The sequence below is a fragment of the Lacerta agilis genome, chromosome 5 (genome assembly GCF_009819535.1).
Source record: "Lacerta agilis isolate rLacAgi1 chromosome 5, rLacAgi1.pri, whole genome shotgun sequence".
Taxonomy (NCBI): domain Eukaryota; kingdom Metazoa; phylum Chordata; class Lepidosauria; order Squamata; family Lacertidae; genus Lacerta; species Lacerta agilis.
The window spans coordinates 34,009,273-34,030,042 of NC_046316.1; the positions used below are offsets into that span (position 1 = coordinate 34,009,273).

General features: G+C 41.9%; 1 protein-coding gene across 1 annotated transcript in view; it reads left to right on the forward strand.

The window, feature by feature from the left end:
• Positions 1–5,792: 5,792 nt before the first annotated feature.
• MYOF (myoferlin) overlaps positions 5,793–20,770 on the forward strand; it is a 77,461-nt gene continuing 62,483 nt past the window's right edge. The window contains exons 1-3 of the mRNA XM_033149271.1: positions 5,793–5,988; positions 12,905–12,960; positions 14,652–14,743. Of these exons, the coding sequence (XP_033005162.1) occupies positions 5,901–5,988; positions 12,905–12,960; positions 14,652–14,743 (236 nt within the window). The 5' untranslated portion in view covers positions 5,793–5,900. The remainder of the gene's footprint in view (positions 5,989–12,904; positions 12,961–14,651; positions 14,744–20,770) is intronic.

A 20,770-nucleotide genomic window follows, 5' to 3' on the forward strand; every position in this document is an offset into this window, starting at 1 on the left:
CTGCCACTTTGTTTTGTACGATTCCTTGCAAATGAAGGAAAACAACTTTTCTGCTTGTATACGTTGATAATATAATTTTGGTTACTGAGGACAAACAAGATTGTACAAAAACAACCTTGGGTGCAGGTCATGCTGTTGTGTAGTGGGGTCCCCTGCACCAAGGCAATCTAGATGGATTTTATTTATATCTATAAGATTTTGCAGACTTTGGGTGTGAACTGGGGCCCTACAAAAAAAAAATCAAGTTGCGCCCCACTGCTTCAAATTGGGCCCCACTGGGTAGCCCTGAGTCTAATAGTTGCTGGGCCTGAATTGCCCTGCCCTTGCATCAAGTCTTGGGTTTACAATTTTGGGAGTGGGGAGACTGCGGCACTGGAGAGCGGGCAGGCTGGCGAGGCCCCCTAGATTTAGAAGCCCGAGTGGTCCTGCCCTCACATGAAGTCTTGGGGAGCAGGAGGGCTGGTGAGCCCCCCTAGATTTAGAGGCCCTAGTCTTCAGCCTACTTAGCCTATACATAAATATGGCACTGATTAAATCCCAGCCTGTAGTTTCAAGGAATGGCCGACAGATGGCAATACAATAAAAAGGAAAGCAAATATTTATTCTTGATCTGCTATTTTTGGTCAAATGGATGGATGGATTTCTCTCCTCTCTTTCTGCATGTGTCATTCCCAAAAGGTTTTCTCTTACGGGATAAGGGACCTCTACACCTATAAAGCTGGATTGGGGGGACGACGACCATAATTTGCAACCGGCTTCTCACCTCTCTCCTCTTGTGTGAGATAGGGGCTGAGTGGGGAAGGGCATCATGAGGGGATTGCTAAATAAACAGAGACATAAGCAACCTTAAATTCCCAATAAACTCCAGTGTGGACAACCCCTCAGAGAAGAACATTGAGTTGCAACCACTCTGGGACAACAAAGTCCCTCACCACTCCTTTTAAGGCAGGCCTCTGGTCTTCTGCCTACTATGTAGACCAAACAATGTGATGCTTAATGTCCTCCCAGTGCTATTTTTCTAGAGAAAGAGGTGCCAGAACTCACCAGGAACAAATCTAGGGGTGGGGGTGGGGGTTAGAGACCCACCGGAGGAAGGAGAGAAAGCTCTCTACGTCACCCCATCAAAAAAAAAGCCTCCTTCACCGTCTCCTCCTGTCTCTGCCTGCTTTGCCCCCCCTCTCCTTCCCCGGATGAGCCACGCGGCTCTTGCTGTCCCTGCGAAGATGATGGGGGGGGGGGCGATGGAGTGAGAAAGAGGCCCGCGCGGGTGGGGTGGGAGTTAAAGGTCCAGGCGACTTCACGGGCAACCCACGGAGCCCACCTCTCGGTGTTTTTCTCTTGCGCTGCACGATAGCTCACTTTCAGATCCAGGAGAACTTTTAAGAGTCTCTGACGTGGCTCTCTCCTCACTCCTCACACTTGGTGCGCACTCGGCAGCTGGATGTTGAGGAACGTGGGGCAGGAAGTTTGGGAAGTGCGGCCTCTTTCCCTAGCATGGTCCTCCAGCTGCGCGGGCGGGGAGGTGCGTGGGTGGTGGACTCTTCTCCTCCTCCAGCTCCTCCTCCTCCCTCAGCGGCGCTCTAGGATTGCAGAGGGGGAGAAGCTCTGCTCTCCCCTGACTCCAACTCGCCTTCCTGGACACTCAGCTTGCCGCCCGGCCCTGGTTCCCTGTGCCACTGGCGCCACAGGGTAGAGACGTGCCTGGAGAGAGGAATATTCCCTTTGAAATAAGGGAAATTTAAGGAATATAAAAAAAATCAGGGATAGCATCGGGAAACGGCTTGAAATAGGGGAGTTTCCTGCAAAAAAAGGGAGACTTGACAGCTATGGTAGGGACGTCTGAGCGGATCGACGCTGATTAGCTCGTGTGTAACCTCGTGCGAAAGAACACAGCAAAGCAAATAATAATAATCGGTGCTTTTTTCTAAACAAACAAACAAACAAACAAAAACAATGTTTAGGGGTACTTTCATTTTGACTCAAGAAAATCACCATTTTATACTTCAACTTGGGGAAATGAATACAGTAAATGGACAAAAGTACAAACATTCACAAAATGTTTAAGGGTATGCGTCCCCCCAGAAAAAAACTCTGATTAATAATATTAATAATAATAGACGGAGCTTCTCTCGAGCAATCTTGACCAGAGACCAGGTTTGCCATATGGTGCAGATTTTGCTCACTTGGTTACACTTGCATGAGGTGTGGGAAGGGCTGTGGATCAATGGCAAAGCCCCCATTTCACATGGAGAAGATTCCAACCCTGGGCATCTCCACTTAGAGCTGGTGGAGAGCCCTGTGTGAAATCCTAGACAGCTGCTGCTGGCCTGTGTAGACATTACTGAGATGAATAGACATGCTTCCTATGTGTTTTGGTACCCAAGGTTGGAAAATACAAATAGCACCACAAGGCACTAACAAAGTGACACATATCTCCTTACAAGGAAGTAAAGTGGAGTCCAGACTTTTTATGATGGTACAGGATTATAGCCTGAATCCTGTACCATCATAAAAAGTCTGGACTCCATGTTACTTCCTTGTGAGGAACTCCTCGTGGCTCTTGATAGATCCTGTCAGTGAGTACTCTAATCCAGTGTTTTTCAACCTTTTTTGGGCAAAGGCACACTTGTTTCATGAAAAAAACCACGAGGCACACCACCATTAGAAAATGTTAAAAAAATTTAACTCTGTGCCTATATTGACTATATATAAAGTAATTTTTCAATTTTTCCCACGGCACACCAAGCAACATCTCGCGGCACACTAGTGTGCCGCGGAACAGTGGTTGAAAAACACTGCTCTAATCTGCTGAGAACTACATAGGCGAAAGCTTTCCCCAAGTACCCAGCAGGGGGATCCCACAGTTGTTACAATCATGGTGGTCACCTTTGTTCTTATAGGGTCACAATGATGGGATGGACATGTCTTATGGAGCAGAGACTTTCCCCCAACACTGCAAGAAAAGGCTATAGAGGTGCATCATGAGGGAGGACCTAAGGCTTTCAGCACTTCTGTTGGGGTTCCATCCTGTCCTGGGTCTTCACTACATTCCTGAGAGCTGATGACAAGCTTCAGCTTGTCAAGGGAGGGAGGGAAATCCAGTTCTTCCAAGACAGGCAGAATCCAGATGCGATCAGTTGCTGTGTTGGGACTCAGCTAGATTGGTAAAGAAAAGGTATTTTATATGCACTGTATATGAATAACACTGTGACACAAGATGGTGCTGTGGAGTCCCGTCTTTCTCTATACAGTATAAGTTTGGGTAAAGGTAAAGGACTCCTGACAGTTAAGTCCAGTCGTGAATGACTCTGGGGTTGCGGCGCTCATCTCGCTTTACAGGCCAAGGAAGCCGGCGTTTGTCTGCTTTGCATACAGTTTTTCCGGGTCATGTGGCCAGCATTACTAAGCCGCTTCTGGCGCAACGGAACACCAAAAGCAGAGCAGTGCATGGAAATGCCGTTTACCTTCTCCCTGGAGCGGTACATATTTATATACCTGTACTTGCAATTTTTGGGGTGCTTTCGAACTGCTAGGTTGGCAGGAGCTGGGACCGAGCACTCTTTTGCAGGGATTCGAACCGCTGACCTCCTGATCGGCAAGCCCGAAAGGCTCAGTGGTTTAGACCACAGCGTCACCTGCATTCCCATCTATATAAGTTTAAAATGCGTTTAACTGAATCGCTTCTTTGACGTGTCTAGATCCAGCCTTGGAGACCATTTTTTCCAGCGAGTACAGTTCTTGATAGTGCTCTGCCCATCTATTAACAGTAGAATCATAGAATTGCAGAGCTGGAAGGAACCCTGAAGGTCATCTGGTCTAACCCCTTGTGATGCAGGAATTTCAGTTAAATCATACATGACAGACAGCCATCCAACCTCTGCTTAAAAACCTCCAAAGAAAGAGAGTTCACCACCTTCTGAGGGAGTCCGTTCCACTGTCAAACAGCTCTTACTGTCAGTAAGTTTTTCTTGATGTTTAGCCAGAATCTCCTTTCTTATAACTTGGAGCAGGAGAAAACAAACTTGCTGTGTCTTCTATGTATCAGCATCAAAAAAGGCTATTTGTTGCCTTGCCCCCCCCCCAAAAAAAACAGTCGTTGGAGATTACACAGACATCTTGGCACTGGTAAGTTAAGTAAGACCTTTAAGAAAAGCCTTTATCCTGATGATGATGATGATGATGATTATATAACTATAATTTAATCTCTGTCTCTATTGTTAGTGTGCGTAGAATTCTGACATCATGGCATGCAAGAACATGGAGGGATAAATTGGCTGTACTTACCTTGCACAGGTCAATGGACTTTAAAATGCCATTTATTCCAGTGGCCTGACCTGCCATGGCTCTTTTGATTCTCAAGTGATGACTAATTAAATTGAAGGTTACATCCCTCAACTAGAGAGAGACCTGCTAGATTGTAATGTTAAAGTGATGTCTAGAATGCGTAAGATGTTATTGGAATGGGAGACAAAAGATGAACAAGTGAAATCTTCAATGATACATTGTGCAGTAGATATGGGTCATAACATAGAAATGCAGGCATGGGAACAATTATGGAAAATGGATATAAAATCTACAGCATGTTATGGTTTAAGAGAAAATCATATGAACATGTTATATAGATGGTACCTAACACCTAGTAGACTAGCAAAAATGTGGTGGTCTTGTATTAAGGTTAAAGCTTACTAGGACATAATTTATAATGAATTGAAAAAGATGTTTAAGATAACATTTGTAAAAAAAAAATCAGAATCTTTTTTTTCTTGGGGATTTTGAGATCAGAATTACCTAAACAATAAATAAATTTATTTATGTATACAAATGGTTACAGAAACTAATGGAATATGCAGAAATGGCGAAACTTACCAGAAGAATAAGAAATCAAGAAAACAAAACTTTGAATAAGGAATGGAAATCGTTTGTTGAATTACAAATTGCAAACAAATTAAGACATTAGCAAGATTATTGTAAAAACTTGCAGTTTCTAAAACATATAGGAAATGGATTAGAAAAGGAATAAATAGAGTTAATTTGGATATGCAGGAAAAAAGAAAGAACACATTTATGGAACCGCAGAAAGAGGGGTGTGTGGAAGTTGAAGATTTATATGTAAGAAATGTTTCCTTTTTGCTGAAATGCTTATTTGTTATAAATTAAAATCATTTTTTAAAAAAAGAATGTTCTTTTTTGCTTTCTTTCCTAATATACTGATTGGTGAAAATACACTTACTTTACATAACCATCTTACAAATTTATTTCACAGGTTGTTTTTGATCCCTCCAGAAGGGGGCAATCTAAGGCTGTTTTGATTGATTGAAGTCCTGAATGAAAAAGAAACAAAAAATTGACAGGAGTATACCTGCTGATGGCAGGTGGAAAGAAGTTCGTTTAAAAAGGAAAAATATTGCTATGTTTTATTGCAAAAGTTATATTAACTTCTTTACACATCAATAGCAAAATGAGGGGGGGGGGAGTTCTGTGCGTTACATTCATATTTCTTTCCTGACTATAATTCATATGCAAAAAGATTCCCACCTCTTTATAAACCATCATACTTAGCAAATTCCTTACTCTGCACTGCCAGAATTCACAAGTTGGTACCAGTTTTGTCTAATACCACAGGAATGGTGGGTGTCAGCTTACACAAACCCTCCCCCTACTTAGCCTTTAGTAACTACCATAACTCTCTCTAATACCACAGGGAGTCAGTTTACACAAATCTCTCCCCCCCCCCCCGCCTTTAGTAACTAAACTCGTCATAGATCCACCCATCAGCTGCACTTTACTGTAACAGAGCCATTTCCAGCCTCCTCCTGCTGGCACTTCAGACTGGAGGCTGCAGAGAGCCTGAAGTACACATTTCTTTGAAAACTGCTGCAGTTTAAAAAACACTGAAAACCATGCTTCGGGTAATTGTGGAATCTGCTGCCGATATCCCTAGACACAAATTCGGAAAACCAGATCCTATTGTGTCCGTTATTTTTAAAGGTAAGGAAAGAAAACTTGTGAAAGATTACTTTAAGCAAGGATATTTTTCAATGTGCCAAGATGCCATGATAAAAAGTGTAACAGTTGTGGTAGTTTGCAAATGACATACTTCTGAAGAAAGTAGTAACTTTTTTTTGCAACAGCAAATAGTGATTTTGAGTGTTTACATCTTTTTAAAAATTCCTTTTCCTGTTTGCTTTAAAATAGTTTTAAAAACTTTTTGAACATTAATCATCTATGTTGTTAGACTCCTTCCCCCTCCTTGGAGGCTTTTTGCTTTTCAGACTTTGTGCTTAGCAAAGTATAAAAGATGAGGGAGAGAAAAAAAGGAAGCTCATTTGCATTTGTCCATAACTGACAGATTTACGGTATACCACTTTTCTTTGGTGTAAACTTTGTGGCGAATTTCAGTTTGTGCTACTTCCTATCCTCATAAGTAGATGGTTGTAATGCTGTTATGTCAAGGTGCATATAGAGTCTTTTGCCTTATAGCTCATCACATACATTAAAGTAGGGTTGCCATGTTTCAAAAAGTAAAAACCAGGACACCCTGAAAGAAGTTGTTGAGGATGAAAATAACTGCAGGATACTGAGTTTACAATAGGCTAAGATTATTTAAATAAGGAAATACAGTGCAATAAGGTCTGTACCTTAATACTAGAAAAACTTATTACTGGAATATTTGAATGGCATTGTGGAAAGGTGTGAACCATAGTTTCCTCTACTCCTAATTGGGTTGGTTTTTTTAAAAAAAGGTTTCCGTCTACTTCAGGCTTCCTCAACCTTGGCCCTCCAGATGTTTTTGGCCTACAACTCCCATGATCCCTAGCTAGCAGGGATCAGGGATGATGGGAATTGTAGTCTCAAAACATCTGGAGGGTTGAGGTTGAGGAAGCCTGGTCTATTTCTTGCCATATTTTAGGATATTCAGTGCAGTCTTTCTGTTCTTATCCTGAAGCAAAGTTCTTAACCTGAAGCGTTATTTCTGGGTTAGCGGAGTATGTAACCTGAAGCGTATGTAACCTGAAGCGTATGTAACCTGAGGTACCACTGTACACTACTGCTGTTCAGGTATTTTTAAAAGCTCTTTGAAAGCAATAGAAGGGAAATTATTGGTGTTAGGCCTGGGACTAGTGCAAAGTTGTGCTATCTATGCGGGTGCGGCTATGGACTGATGAAGTATAGGATGTGGAATGTGCTCCTCCCCTGTTCTTCCCACAACCCACCCACATCTCCACCCCCCCCACCCCCCGCTCTGGCTACTCCACCAGCATATCAACGATGTTCTGCCAGTGTATCTGTCCTGGTGGTATTGCATTTGGTATTCCCCTGGACAATCAAGGCTTCTGCTGAACCCCATAATTTTTCAACCAGTAGATCTGCAGCCTAGGATTACACCCCTAAACTACACTTTTGCAGACCTTTCTTGGTTTTCCCGAGACATCGCTTTGTGAAAAAGCCAAAGGCTGATATATAATATTCATGATTTATTTGTGATTCATTCATAGTTTACACAGTCCATATTTGAGCTTGCTCAAGGTGTATTTACCTTTAAAAAAACAAAAAACAAAACCTTAGCTGGCTGGATTTTTGCATGAGGCAGTGTATGGGTAGCTTAATCGTAGGATAGGGGTCAAATGATATATTGCACGTTATCTGTATTTACTATTTTCCCCTCAGCAATACAAAAAGCAGCTTACCTTGGTGGCAGAGCTGGGAGGGGTGTAGTGTGTGTTAGGTGATAAAAAACCGCATGGGGTAAGGATTAAAGACATCCTCTCAGTCCCAGTCTAATTCTCCCTTCTGTCTGCCTGTTGGCCTGCCTAAAAATAGGTGAAAATAAATACACAGAAACATAAAGAGCTACCCCATACTTTGGTCTATCTGGATTAGTAATGGATGCGGGTGGTGCTGTGGTCTAAACCACTGAGCCTGTTGGGCTTGCCGATCAGAAGGTTGGTGGTTTGAATCCCCATGACAGAGTGAGCTCCCATTGCTCTGTCCCTGCTCCTGCCAACCTAGCAGTTCGAAAGCACGCCTGGGGTTCTTTGGAAGATTCACAGAAGTTCCACAATGCAAAGCTCAATAATTGCTGACATCCTTCTTTGAGAGACTACTTCTTTCTCAGTTTTACCAATGCCTAGCCCCAGGGAATGGTCTGTCGAGAGTGACGGTAGGACCACGGCCCAGCCAACTTCCTGTTTTGAACATGGCACAGAATGCCCCAATTTCCCCAGTAGACAAATATATGTAGGAAGGCCTGATTTCCTGAAAGCAGGAATTAAAAAAAAATCATTTTAAAGTCCTTGAATCATGTCTTTATATATGTTTTATCGAAATTTATATATGTTTTAACTTTAATTCTTTTTATATATGTTTTATCGAAGTGATAATATTGGTCCCTGTGAGTTGTGTTATTATATCCGCGGCCTGTATTGGGTTATCGTTTTATTTGATTTTATCTGATTTTTGATTGACTGCTTGTTTTGTATTGTATGACTGTATTGTATGACGGGCGCAAATGCCGAATAAACACCTATCTCTCTTTTCAATCATGTGTTCCTCTCTTCTACTTGAACTTTCCCTTGCATGCTCTAATATAGTTTATATAAAAAACATTTTGAGGCAGTGAATTAATTGTTATATTTAATTGTGTCTTTTTCACCCTGGTTGAATGCAGGTTTTATATTATTTGTCTTCCTCTACAATTCTGTAGCTGAAGTTAGGTTACTTAAAATACAGTCACCAAAAATGTGTTGGCATGTTTATGGGTTTTTCAGTGTTCTTCAAGCCCACAGCCTTCATGAAGTTGAACCATATGCATAAAGTCACAGAACGAGAGACTTTTAGACCTTCTGGGCTCATGGTGGACCAGGCAGATTACTGATTTTCCACATGCAAATTTGAATCAGATTGTTGGAGAAAAAGTTTGGATAAAAGATCAAAGGTTTATCCTTATGTTTCTTCACCAAATGCCGTTTTCTTCTTGAAAATGTTAAGTGAATGGCTTCAATAGAGAGGGAAAACAGCAAAGTAGTCCAAAGATGCAGTAATTCTAGAGCCTCTAAGGGCCTGGGATGTGGGTGGTATTTACAGGATCAGAGCCAAACGTAAGTGTGAGTAGAAGTAAGTCAAGAACAAGCAAAGGAGAGAGATTTGGGAACCAGGAGAATATCCTACCAGCAGCAATCACGGGGATAGGTTGATCAGCAGAATATTTAGAAGCAGTATCATCACCATTCCATCCATTTCTGTTTTTTCTATGTCTTTAGAAATTCTTGTTTTTATCTGTAAGCTGCCTTGAATCCCATCAGGGAAGAAGGTGGGGTATAAATAAATATGTTACAATAATTCTGATATTAAGGCATGAGTGTTGTTGCAGCACAAGAGGGGCATTTCATGTGGGATGGGGAAAGTTGAATCTCCAAAACTGCCCAATAACCACTGAGCAGTAGCCTTGGAATGCTGACTGACTGGGGCAAAACCAGAAAAACTGGTAGGGGGAATGGACAGGGAATCCTGCAGTGGGTCATGATGGACTGAGGGCAATACTGAAAAGAAACATTTCACATTGGTTAAGGTTCTGTTGAAGGTCCTGCTTGCCCTTCTGCCTGCCAGATGATAATGGTGAATAGGAATATAGGAAGCATATAGGAACATATACTGAGTTAGACCAAATATGTCCATGGAGGTGCAGGTCAATTCTGTGTCCAGGGCAGCTGTCTACCAGCTCCATCTGGTATGCAGACTGAGACCCTACCTGCCTTACCATAGTGGTGCATGCCCTGGTTATCTCCCGCTTGGACTACTGCAATGCGCTCTACGTGGGGCTACCTTTGAAGGTGACTCGGAAACTACAACTAATCCAGAATGCGGCAGCTAGACTGGTAACTGGGAGTGGCCAATGGAACTTCACTGGCTTCCAGTACGTTTCCGACCACAATTCAAAGTGTTGGTGCTGACCTTTAAAGCCCTAAACGGCCTCGGCCCAGTATACCTGAAGGAGTGTCTCCACCCCCATCATTCAGCCTGGACATTGAGGTCCTCCTCTGAGGGTCTTCTGCTGGTTCCCTCACTGCGAGAAGTGAAGTTACAGGGAACCAGGCAGAGGGCCTTCTCAGTAGTGGCACCTTCCCTGTGGAACACCCTTCCCTCAGATGTCAAGGAAATAAAGAATTACACAACTTTTAAAAGACATCTGAAGGCAGCCCTGTATTGGGAGGTTTTTAATGCTTGATGCTTTTATTATGTTTTTAGATATGCTGTAAGCCACCCAGAGTGGCTGTGAAAACCCAGCCAGATGTACGGGGTATAAATAATAATAATAATAATTATCCCTATTCAAAGCAATGGCCATTTATCATGCTGGCTGAGTCTGACCAGAGCTGGGATCTACCAATATATGGAGGGCCACAGCATCCCTAACCCTGAATTAAAAGAACGATAACAAAGAATACTGCATCGCCATGTCCCTTGGCGGCCCCACACAATAAGCCCCTGTCCTTGCTGAAGGAAAATTGCATCCTTGGCTACTGCCGCTTTTCCTATTCATTTCTTCTACATGAAACAATTAGTTTGGACCAATGCCTGGTAATATTAAATATATGTTAAATCACAGCGAGCTACACTATCATTCAGTTTAGACTGATAGCATTGTGGTAGATGTTTTCCTGTAGGAGTTGCAGATTTACAGTTTTTGTGGTCTGGGGTGAGTCATTGTCCTGCATAGTCTTTTTTAAATGATTCCTGTTACAGGAATGTGAGTCAATTCCCCACTCCCTGCACAAGGGCTAACAGTCATCGCCTCCCCCATATATCCAGCAGAGAACTATCAGAGTACATCAGAGATGACTGACTCAGTGTTAGGCAGAGAAGGGATGGGGAAACTTGTTGATTTGTGTTCCTCCTCTACACAGTGCAATCCTGTCAGTGCCGACTTGGAAGTAAGCCCCACTATGTTCGATGGGGCTTACTCTCTGAGACCCATGTAAGCCTTAATTCATCATGATCCATTAAAGGTTTAGAGATTAAGAAGACTGTAATGAAGGGATGGGGAACCTGTGCCCCTCCAGTTGTTGCTGGACTCAGATTCCCAGATGCCTCAGCCAGTGTGGCTGGTGCTTAGGGAGCTGGGAGTTATAGTTCAACAATTCCTGAAAGTAAAGCAGTGTTACTGGATCACTCGGTCGCAGTCATTAGAAAATGGCCTTATATAAACTCAGACCATTGGTCTATCTATCTCAGTGTTGTCTCTACACTTATTGACAGCAGCTCTCCAGGGTTTCAGGCCAGGAGTCTCTCCCATCCTATCTGAGATGTCAGAGGTTGAACCTGAGGCCTTTTGCCTGCAAGGCAGATGCTCTGTTGCTGAGCTATTATCCTCCTACAACACCCTGCTGCATCATTGTTTGTGGTTTTTGTTTTGTTTGTTCAGTTGTTCAGTCGTGTCCGACTCTTCATGACTCCATGGACCAGAGCACGCCAGGCACCCCTATCCTTCACTGCCTCCCGCAGTTTGGCCAAACTCATGTTAGTAGCTTCGAGAACACTGTCCAACCATCTCATCCTCTGTCGTCCCCTTCTCCTTGTGCCCTCCATCTTTCCCAACATCAGGGTCTTTTCCAGGGAGTCTTCTCTTCTCATGAGGTGGCCAAAGTACTGGAGCCTCAACTTCAGGATCTGCCCTTCCAGTGAGCACTCAGGGCTGATTTCTTTAAGGATGGATAAGTTTGATCTTTTTGCAGTCCATGGGACTCTCAAGAGTCTCCTCCAGCACCATAATTCAAAAGCATCAATTCTTCGGCGATCAGTCTTCTTTATGGTCCAGCTCTCACTTCCATACATCACTAATGGGAAAACCATAGCTTTAACTATACGGACCTTTGTCGGCAAGGTGATGTCTCTGCTTTTTAAGATGCTGTCTAGGTTTGTCATTGCTTTCCTCCCAAGAAGCAGGCGTCTTTTAATTTCGTGACTGCTGTTACCATCTGCAGTGATCATGGAGCCCAAGAAAGTAAAATGTCTCACTGCCTCCATTTCTTCCCCTTCTATTTGCCAGGAAGTGATGGGACTAGTGGCCATGATCTTAGTTTTTTTATGTTGATCTTCAGACCATATTTTGCGCTCTCCTCTTTCACCCTCATTAAAGGGTTCTTTAATTCCTCCTCACTTTCTGCCATCAAGGTTGTGTCATCAGCATATCTGAGGTTGTTGATATTTCTTCCGGCAATCTTAATTCCGGTTTGGGATTCTTCCATTCCAGCCTTTCGCATGATGAATTCTGCATATAAGTTAAATAAGCAGGTAGACAATATACAGCCTTGTCGTACTACTTTCCCAATTTTGGACCAATCAGTTGTTCCATATCCAGTTCTAACTGTAGCTTCTTGTCCCACATAGAGATTTCTCAGGAGACAAATGAGGTGATCCGGCACTCCCATTTCTTTAAGAACTTGCCATAGTTTGCTGTGGTCGACACAGTCAAATGCTTTTGCGTAGTCAATGAAGCAGAAGTAGATGTTTTTCTGGAACTCTCTAGCTTTCTCCATAATCCAGTGCATGTTCGCAATTTGGTCTCTGGTTCTTCTGCCCCTTGTTTGTGGTGAATGAGGTTAAATCAGGGTGTGTCTTAAACAGCGGCTTCACCACAGACACAGCAGAATCTACACTTACAGAAAATATCTGTTTTGAAAGGTGTGGGGGGAGCTGGCAATATAGTTAGGCCAAAACAACTTTATTGGAAGGCAGGTTTATTATGTACACAAGCACAAAACATTCTATATAGATTAGATACCATGGCCAGCAACCAAATAAATCAAGTCAGCCCTCTTGCATTAAAAAAAATATTTTTTAAATATATTGTCATTGCTGTTTTATATATGTTCCAATAAGTAAGCATGTTTTTGTTTATTTGCAGATGAAAAAAAGAAAACAAAGAAAATTGATAGTGAACTCAACCCTGTTTGGAATGAGGTGACTTTTTTATTGGTTCTGTTGTATGTGATAAGGCATAGCATGTGTGACAAAGTTCAGCCCTATTCGCTGTTGCATGACATTATGGAACAAGAAACACACATGTCACAACCGACTGTTCTTGTGATTCTCTGTATCCAGAAACAAAACTTCCACATTTCCTGCTAAAGGGAAATGTGCAATATCTGGTACACAGTTTCCGTATTTCACTTTAATGGGAGAAATTCTTGTGTAGGTGGAATAACTTTATTGGATACAACCCTATGCTGAAGTAACTCCCACTGAATTCAATAGCATTTATTGCCATGTATGAGGACTTAGATAGACCTGCAGCCTGATTTATTCTATGTTGTGTTTCATGGATCTCCAAGTGAGCTTCCGTCATGGATCAAGACCACAACTGCTTAGCTTCATTAATGTTGGAACATTTGGTGTTCCCAGATCATCTGCTGCAATGTCTACACAAAGACCTCCCAGTATGTTTCCAAGCACAATTCAAAGTGTTGGTGCTGACCTTTAAAGCTCTAAACGGCCTCAGCCCAGTATACCTGAAGGAGCATCTCCACCCCCATCGTTTAGCCTGGACAATGAGGTCCAGCTCCAAGGGCCTTCTGGCGGTTCCCTCCCTGCGAGAAGTGATGTTACAGGGAACCAGGCAGAGGGCCTTCTCGATAGTGGTGCCTGCCCTGTGGAATGCCCTCCCAACAGATGTCAAGGAAATAAACAAGTATCTGACTTTTAGAATAATCTGAAGGCAGCCCTGTTTAGTGAAGTTTTTAATGTTTGACGTTTTATTGTGCTGTAAATTTTCTGTTGGGAGCAGCCCAGGGTGGCTGGGGAAACCCAGCCAGATGGGTGGGGTATAAATAAAATTATTATTATTATTATTATTATTATTATTATTATTATTATTATTATTATTATTATTATTATTATTATTATTATCATCTAAAACCTAGTCTAATATCTTGATTTCTGCCTGCTGAACTGAACCCAAAATTACACATATTGTAATGACATATATGAACCTTAAGACCTTGCTCAACATTAGATGTCAAGGTGCCAGCAGAGGATTATTTTAAGTCTTTTCCAGACTTTTGGGTTACTTTTTTTTTAAAGTAACAACATACTTCAGATGCAGGGCAGGGCAACACAAGCTTGTGTGTATTCCTCTGCAGCTGGTTCTTGTCAACTTCCTGTCACCTTCCACTTTATAAATGTTAGAAAGATTGCAAAACTACAGAATATTGGGACAGTTTAGCAAAGGTTAGTTAGACTCAGAACTAATAATAGATAAATCAGTGGGACTTTCTTAGTCATGCCGTAGGGTAGCCCAATCTTGTGCACGTCTACTTGGAAGCAGGTTCCATTGCATCCACTGTGCATCCCTTTTCAATGGGACATAGTCATGAGTCTCATGACTAACCTTTGGTAGATTATCCCACTGCGCACATGAATGTACATTTGATACACATATATAGCAGTTACACATTTGATATTGTCTGAACTGGCCTGGAGTTCTACAGGCATTTTCAACCCAGATCACTACATACAAATATAGTCTGCACTTATCTATTTAATTGTGTTACTGATGGAAAATGTTGATTCCTTAATTTTTTTTATTGCCTGTTCATTGCATGGTTATGTTGTTGTTTCAGCTTCTAAGAGTTACTCTAATTGTTTTTGCGCAGATTCTTGAGTTTGATTTGAAAGGAATCGCTCTGGATATTTCATCAGTCCTGCTGATTATTGTGAAAGATTTCGAAACTATAGGGCAAAACAAGTATGTTGACTTTTTGAAATTTTGAAGGGGAGGGATATATTTCTTTTTCAGTGCAATTTGCTTCGTGCAAAAGGTGTCCTTGAAAAACTAATTGCTATAATTTTGCAGCACATGTGTATGGTTGGATTTGCTAAATTTAAAGGACTTCAGACATCTTTCTGGATCATTTACTGTTGGCTCTTCTGCCTTGTACTTCAGCTAACTTTTCAGCCGTATTTCTGAACTATGGGAAGACAAGATCTCTGTAAACATAATGTTCTCTTATTCAGCATCCGGACAATACGTTTGGTGTTGCACCCAATGTAAGAGTGATGGAGCCCACACTAGAGGGCTTACAATATAATGTCGCAAGGCAACAGTGATGCTGAGAGGTGGCCTCATAAAAGTATAGGAAGGGTGGGTGTGTTCAGGAGAGAGTTAATCTGTAACTGAGAAGTGCCCAGGAAATGAGGCTTGTTCAGGAAAGATTTTGAAGAAGTGAGTTTTGAAGTTGTGGGTGGAGTAGCTGTTCTAATTATAATGCTTTGCAAAAGGCATGGAGCTTGTCAATGTGTGGCAAGAGAGGTTGGTTCGCTTGTGTGCAGCCCATTGAAAAGATCTGGAAGAGGGATGAGAAACTACAATGAGTAGCTTTCTTCCGTATGTTTTGGGTCAGGACTGCAGTTGTGTCCAAGGTATCCAATCAGAGTAGCCCACCCAGGCCATACATCTTATGGATATACTTCAGTGGGATGTTAAACAGCCTAATTGTATGGAGGACTACAGCCACAAACAGCTACCTTTGCAAAGTGTGTTTCCCTATATTTTCCCATTGTTGTGGAGATATGCATGGAGATGTTGCTGGAGGCGTCACAGATGTGTTTATGCTTGTGATTTTCATCTCTGAATGCCAGCGTAGGTGTGTGAGACAGTTGGATCTAGTCCTTATGGACACACCCTTTCATTTCAGGATGTCTGAAAGGGAAAGCAAAGTTCTTTTAGAACTTTTACATATTGTAGAGTTTGCTTTCTGATTCACGGGTAAATACACGGGAAATGATTAAAAGTTCACCAAGCAATGTTTATTTAAAAAATCACTTCCTGCAAACAATTTTTCTTTCACTCCCTTTGCAACACATTTTAAGCAAACTGCATATGCTTTTGCTGCTAGGGAACCAAATCACAAAATTTCTACTTTCTGAAAGAAAAAGGCAATTCCCAGTTACTTAGAGCTTTTAATATCTGGTAACAGACACACAGATTGAAATAATAATGATATGTTTACAGTGTAATTCCTCACATGTCTATTTAGAAGTAAGATCCATTGAATTCAAAGGGGTTACTCTCAGGTAAGTCTGTATGAGATTTTAACCTTAGGCTCCAATCATAAACACACTTATTAGGTAGTAGGCCTCATGGACCACAGAAGGATTTATTACTGAGTACACGTGCATAAAATTGTGCTGTTAGCCTGAGAGGTAGAATGAGATTACCGTAAATTAATCCTGCATTCAGTTCTGAATATTCCCCCCTCTAAACCAGATATATCTGTTTCTAGATGAAGGGCATGTTTGCAGCTATCCACTTGTTCTGTTTGTGTTTCACATGATGATCCAGTGCTGATCATTACAAATATTGGTTCTCTTATTTATGAGTAGGGAGTTGGCTTCCAGCTTGTCATGCTAAGTAAAAATAATGAGCAAACTAAGAAAACTTCTTGGGAATAAGTAGCTTCTCCCTGCCCACTTAGGCCTCTCACACACCACCTTTTCTCTCTCTTTTTATAGTTGTAAACCTCTTTTTAAAAGAAGAATGTATTGTGCCCTGCATTAAATTGAGTTGCTATAAGTGCTACATTGGGGTGGGGAACTTCAGGCCCAGACTTCTCTATCTGACCCTCATAACTCTCCTCAGGCAACTCCTCTCACTATCCCTGCTTCGTGCCCTGAGTGTTTTCGCCTCACCCGCTTTTGCCTCAGGGCCCTGCATACTACTACCATTTGGTCCCTTTTAGGCCATCCAGAAGGGAATGTGGCCCCCGGGCTCTGAAAAAATCCCCCACATCTGTGCTATATGAATGTTGTGATTGGGGGAACATCTTTTCCTCATGGTCTGTCATAGTTCTTGTTTTACTTGCTCTCTCTGAGCAAAATCTATCAAGATGTTCTCATTCCGGTGGGGTTGGTGCAGAAAAACTTCCTGGTGAAGTTCAAACTGCATTTCTGCCAAAGCAACACAAGTCGAGGAAATTCCTTGCAGAGAAACCCAGAGTGGAGGGAGTATTCGTGGGTGTGGTATTTTTTTTAAAAAAAAGTCTTTACTGAGTTTGCTCTTTGCAGAATAAGCCTGGTAAATGTTTCCTTGCAGTTGTGTACTGCCAGCAAACTACTCATCGCTGTGGCATGTTTGTCCCAGTATTTAAAGCCAACACAGCCACTTCATATTCCCCCCCCCCCACTTTTCCTGGAAGCTGAAACATGCTTTGACTTGCAGAAACTTTTACCATACCTCCAGATCAGGCCAGGCTTAATGTGCAGGTGCGGTAACAGAAGCTTTAGATCAATGGAAAAGTAATTTTAAAAGCCCTGACTGAAAAATGTTAACATGCACGATACAATAGTTGCTGAAGGTCCAGCTCACGTGACAATTTGCTCAGCTAAATTTCCCCTTTTAAGGAAAACGGGAGAGAGGATGGAGAAGCGTGGCGCCGGGGGGGGGGGGGACATCTGCTTTCTGTTATGTTAGCTTCCACTTTGAAGTCCGTCATTTAGCTAAAGCAGCTTCTTATTCTTTTATTTTACATGTAAAAAAGAAATACAAAAGAAGTGTAACACAGGGGGAGTATTTTCTGCTACTGCATAGTATAGAATAGAAGTTCATGCTACAGAAAGCAAGTTGCACCAAAAATTTGTGTCATGTGATTTTATTCCATAAGTGGGAGGAGAAATGAACAGTCGTACATATTTTTCCAGGCACTGAATGGTTGGTAGCCTAGCAACAGAAGAGAAAAGTGGCAGTTCAGACTTTTACTCAAGAAAACAGTCATTTCTTCACAGTGAGGAATGTAAATTTACAGCTAACTTCTTCAGCTCTGATCCTCTGCATTGGCCAACTCCCAAGAGACTGCGATTTACTTACACAGTTAAAGACTGGCAGTGATCTACCCCCTTTTTTGGATTCAGGTCTAAGTTGGTGAGCTTTTTTAGGGAGGGGGAAAGCCCCATTTGGGGGGATGCAGGGCAAAAAATTGAGCTTTTTTTAGGGGAGCCAAAGTTGTTGAGCTTCTTTGGTGATCTACCAGTGATCTACCACAGACATCCAGTGATCTACTGGTAGATCAGGATCTACCTGTTGGACGTGCCTGCTCTGCATGTTTAGTCCAAAGTAAGTCCAACATTTAATGGGATAGATTCCCAGGAAACTGCCCATAAGCTTGTAGTCTTAGATTTGTAAATGAAACTATTCAAATAATTTTCAGTTCCTCATCCCATACCATACTACATACCATTGCTTCCCCCAAAGAAGCTATGTCAGGTGATGTCCGTCTTTCTGGAAATATGAGTAGCTGCTTGGTAAGAGTGTTAAAGATGTGCTCAGCCTTTATATTTCTAAATAAATACAACACACCAACAAGCCTCCAGAGAGCTGCACCCAAAGAAAACCAAACCTGGGTAAGCACATAACTTTTCACTAGCCTCAGAAATGGTGTGTGAAACACCACTTGAATTTTCACCTGTGTTGAAAGTAGTAGAGATTCTGTGCTGTCTCCAGTCCTATGAGAGATTTTGTTAGGACTCATTTAATGTTGCAGGAGGTAGAGGAAAAAGTTGCCGCTCAACAACTGTAGGCAATAGGAGTTTATACATCTTGGTATAGGGATACCCCAGTTTAGATTTTACCTGCTTTAAGTGAAGGAAATCCTGTGTGAATTGGGGTCTCATAAAACGAACATTGCAAATGCCACTTACAGGCACCACTTTGTGCTGAGGTTTACCTCACTTCTTCAATTTGCTTTGACATAATTGTTCTATTGTTATCCCTCACAATTGTTTGATAATGCAACTATTTTGGTAGATCAAACCAACCAACCAACCAACCAACCAACAAACAAACTAAACAAAAACCCAATCTGGAGATAAATCAATCCTGGCCATGCATCTTGTGGGATCATCCACATAACCTCGCCTAGTGAATGCAGTCGCAGGGCAAAAGGAAAACAAACTGATTGGCAGGAAGGGAAATTGGTTAGAAGTTTACTTGGCACAATGTTTGCTTAAGTCCCATTAGTGTCAAACAAAATAAGTGGCAGCGAAGGGACAGATTGCAATGCATGTAATGTAAAATTCAGAATATGATCTATAGCGACAATAGTACTCAATAACGGAAGAGTTTGTTATTATCTGTGATGCCTGGAGGGAAGGATTATGCATATTAGATAAGAGCATTAAAGTGATCAATCCTTCAGTCATGAAAGCAATTTCCCTAAAGACAGCTGTTGAGACTTGGGCTGTGTACACACCATACATTTAAAGCACATGACATGCCAAAAGAATGCTGGAAAGTCCAGTTTGTTAAGGGCACTGGAAATTATAGTTCTGAGAGGGGTGAACTACAGTTTCAGAAATTCCGGGGGGTGGGGAGAGTCACATGCTTTAAATGTGTGGTGTGCATGCAGCCTAATGGAAAAACTTTGGAATGGAAAATGTGGTTGAAATGAATATTCTAAACACAGCTGCTCTTGGAGCCCTAAAGTGTGTGGTGGAAAAATGGGGATGGCTATAGTTATCTAGGAGGGCTCCTTTGTATAAGCTTTCTTTCTTTCTTTCTTTCTTTCTTTCTTTCTTTCTTTCTTTCTTTCTTTCTTTCTTTCTTTTAAAATACAGCCTTTAAGAAACACAATGTCCTTAGCTCTAAATTAACACTATAAAATAGAATGCACAAGTGAGCTTCTGTTCTGCAATTAGAGGCAATTTATAGATAAGCCCACACAAATGTATAATGCAAAATGAGTCAGCTAAATCCAGGGAGAACCCAAAACTCTTGCAAACTTTTTTTCACAGCCTTGTGTACAGTAGTGTGATAAGAGCTGGCAGGAATGTGCATGTCCAAGGAGCTTCAAACAGACTTGTCCAAAAATGGAAACTGTGGCTCCTACCCTGTAAAAGAGGAAGTGAGATGCACAACAGACTTCCGATTCCAAAATGTACAGAAATAGATGGAAACCCAGAATAAAACTTCTCTCCCCAAGGCAACCATCCTGGTGAAGCCCTCACCCCCACACAGGACCAGCTGAGTTGCCCACTTTACTACACAAAGGAGGAGAAGCTGAAAGGGTAAAACTGGTCACCATGCAACCTGTAACCTGCCTTTTCCACACATGCCTCTCTGATGGTCCTTGTGCTTGCATTGTTGGAGAAACTGGCCAGTCTGAAATCTCTGCTTCGTCACTTCTCCCTTCATGTGCCTCAACAAGAGACTGATGTGGAGAATGAGGGCCGAGGGCCTTTAATTCTTCTTGGAGAAGTGGTACAAATGCAGCTTGAAGTGATCTCCCCCCACCCAAATTAAAAGCAGTTATGTCACTTCTGTGTCTGAGAATACAAGCAGGCTTCTGTAAGGAAATGACTTTAAACAAAGACAATGGAAATGAAGTTGTCTCATCTTGTTGACAGTGAGCAACCACACCCTTGTACCTTATGACAGCCATGTAAGAACAGATTTACGGCCAGGGTGGTTTTGAAATTTTCCAACTCTTGATTCAATTTCCTCATAGTGTGAGGGACTGTCTAACCAAATTATACTTATGAAATTAATTGCATGCTGCCTCCATTTTCAGTGACGCTTAAAATTATGGGGACAACAGTTTCAGCAATATATGAAGTGCCATCTTAATTTGCAACTGTTCGTGCATTAGGGTTACATCTCCACATGAATCCTGTTTTCATATTTATTTGTTCATTGCTATAGCACCATCATTGGGTGTGGAGCTCTGCACAGTACAAGAGGACAGGTCCCTGTCTCCAAGGAGCTTACAATACTATAATTCAC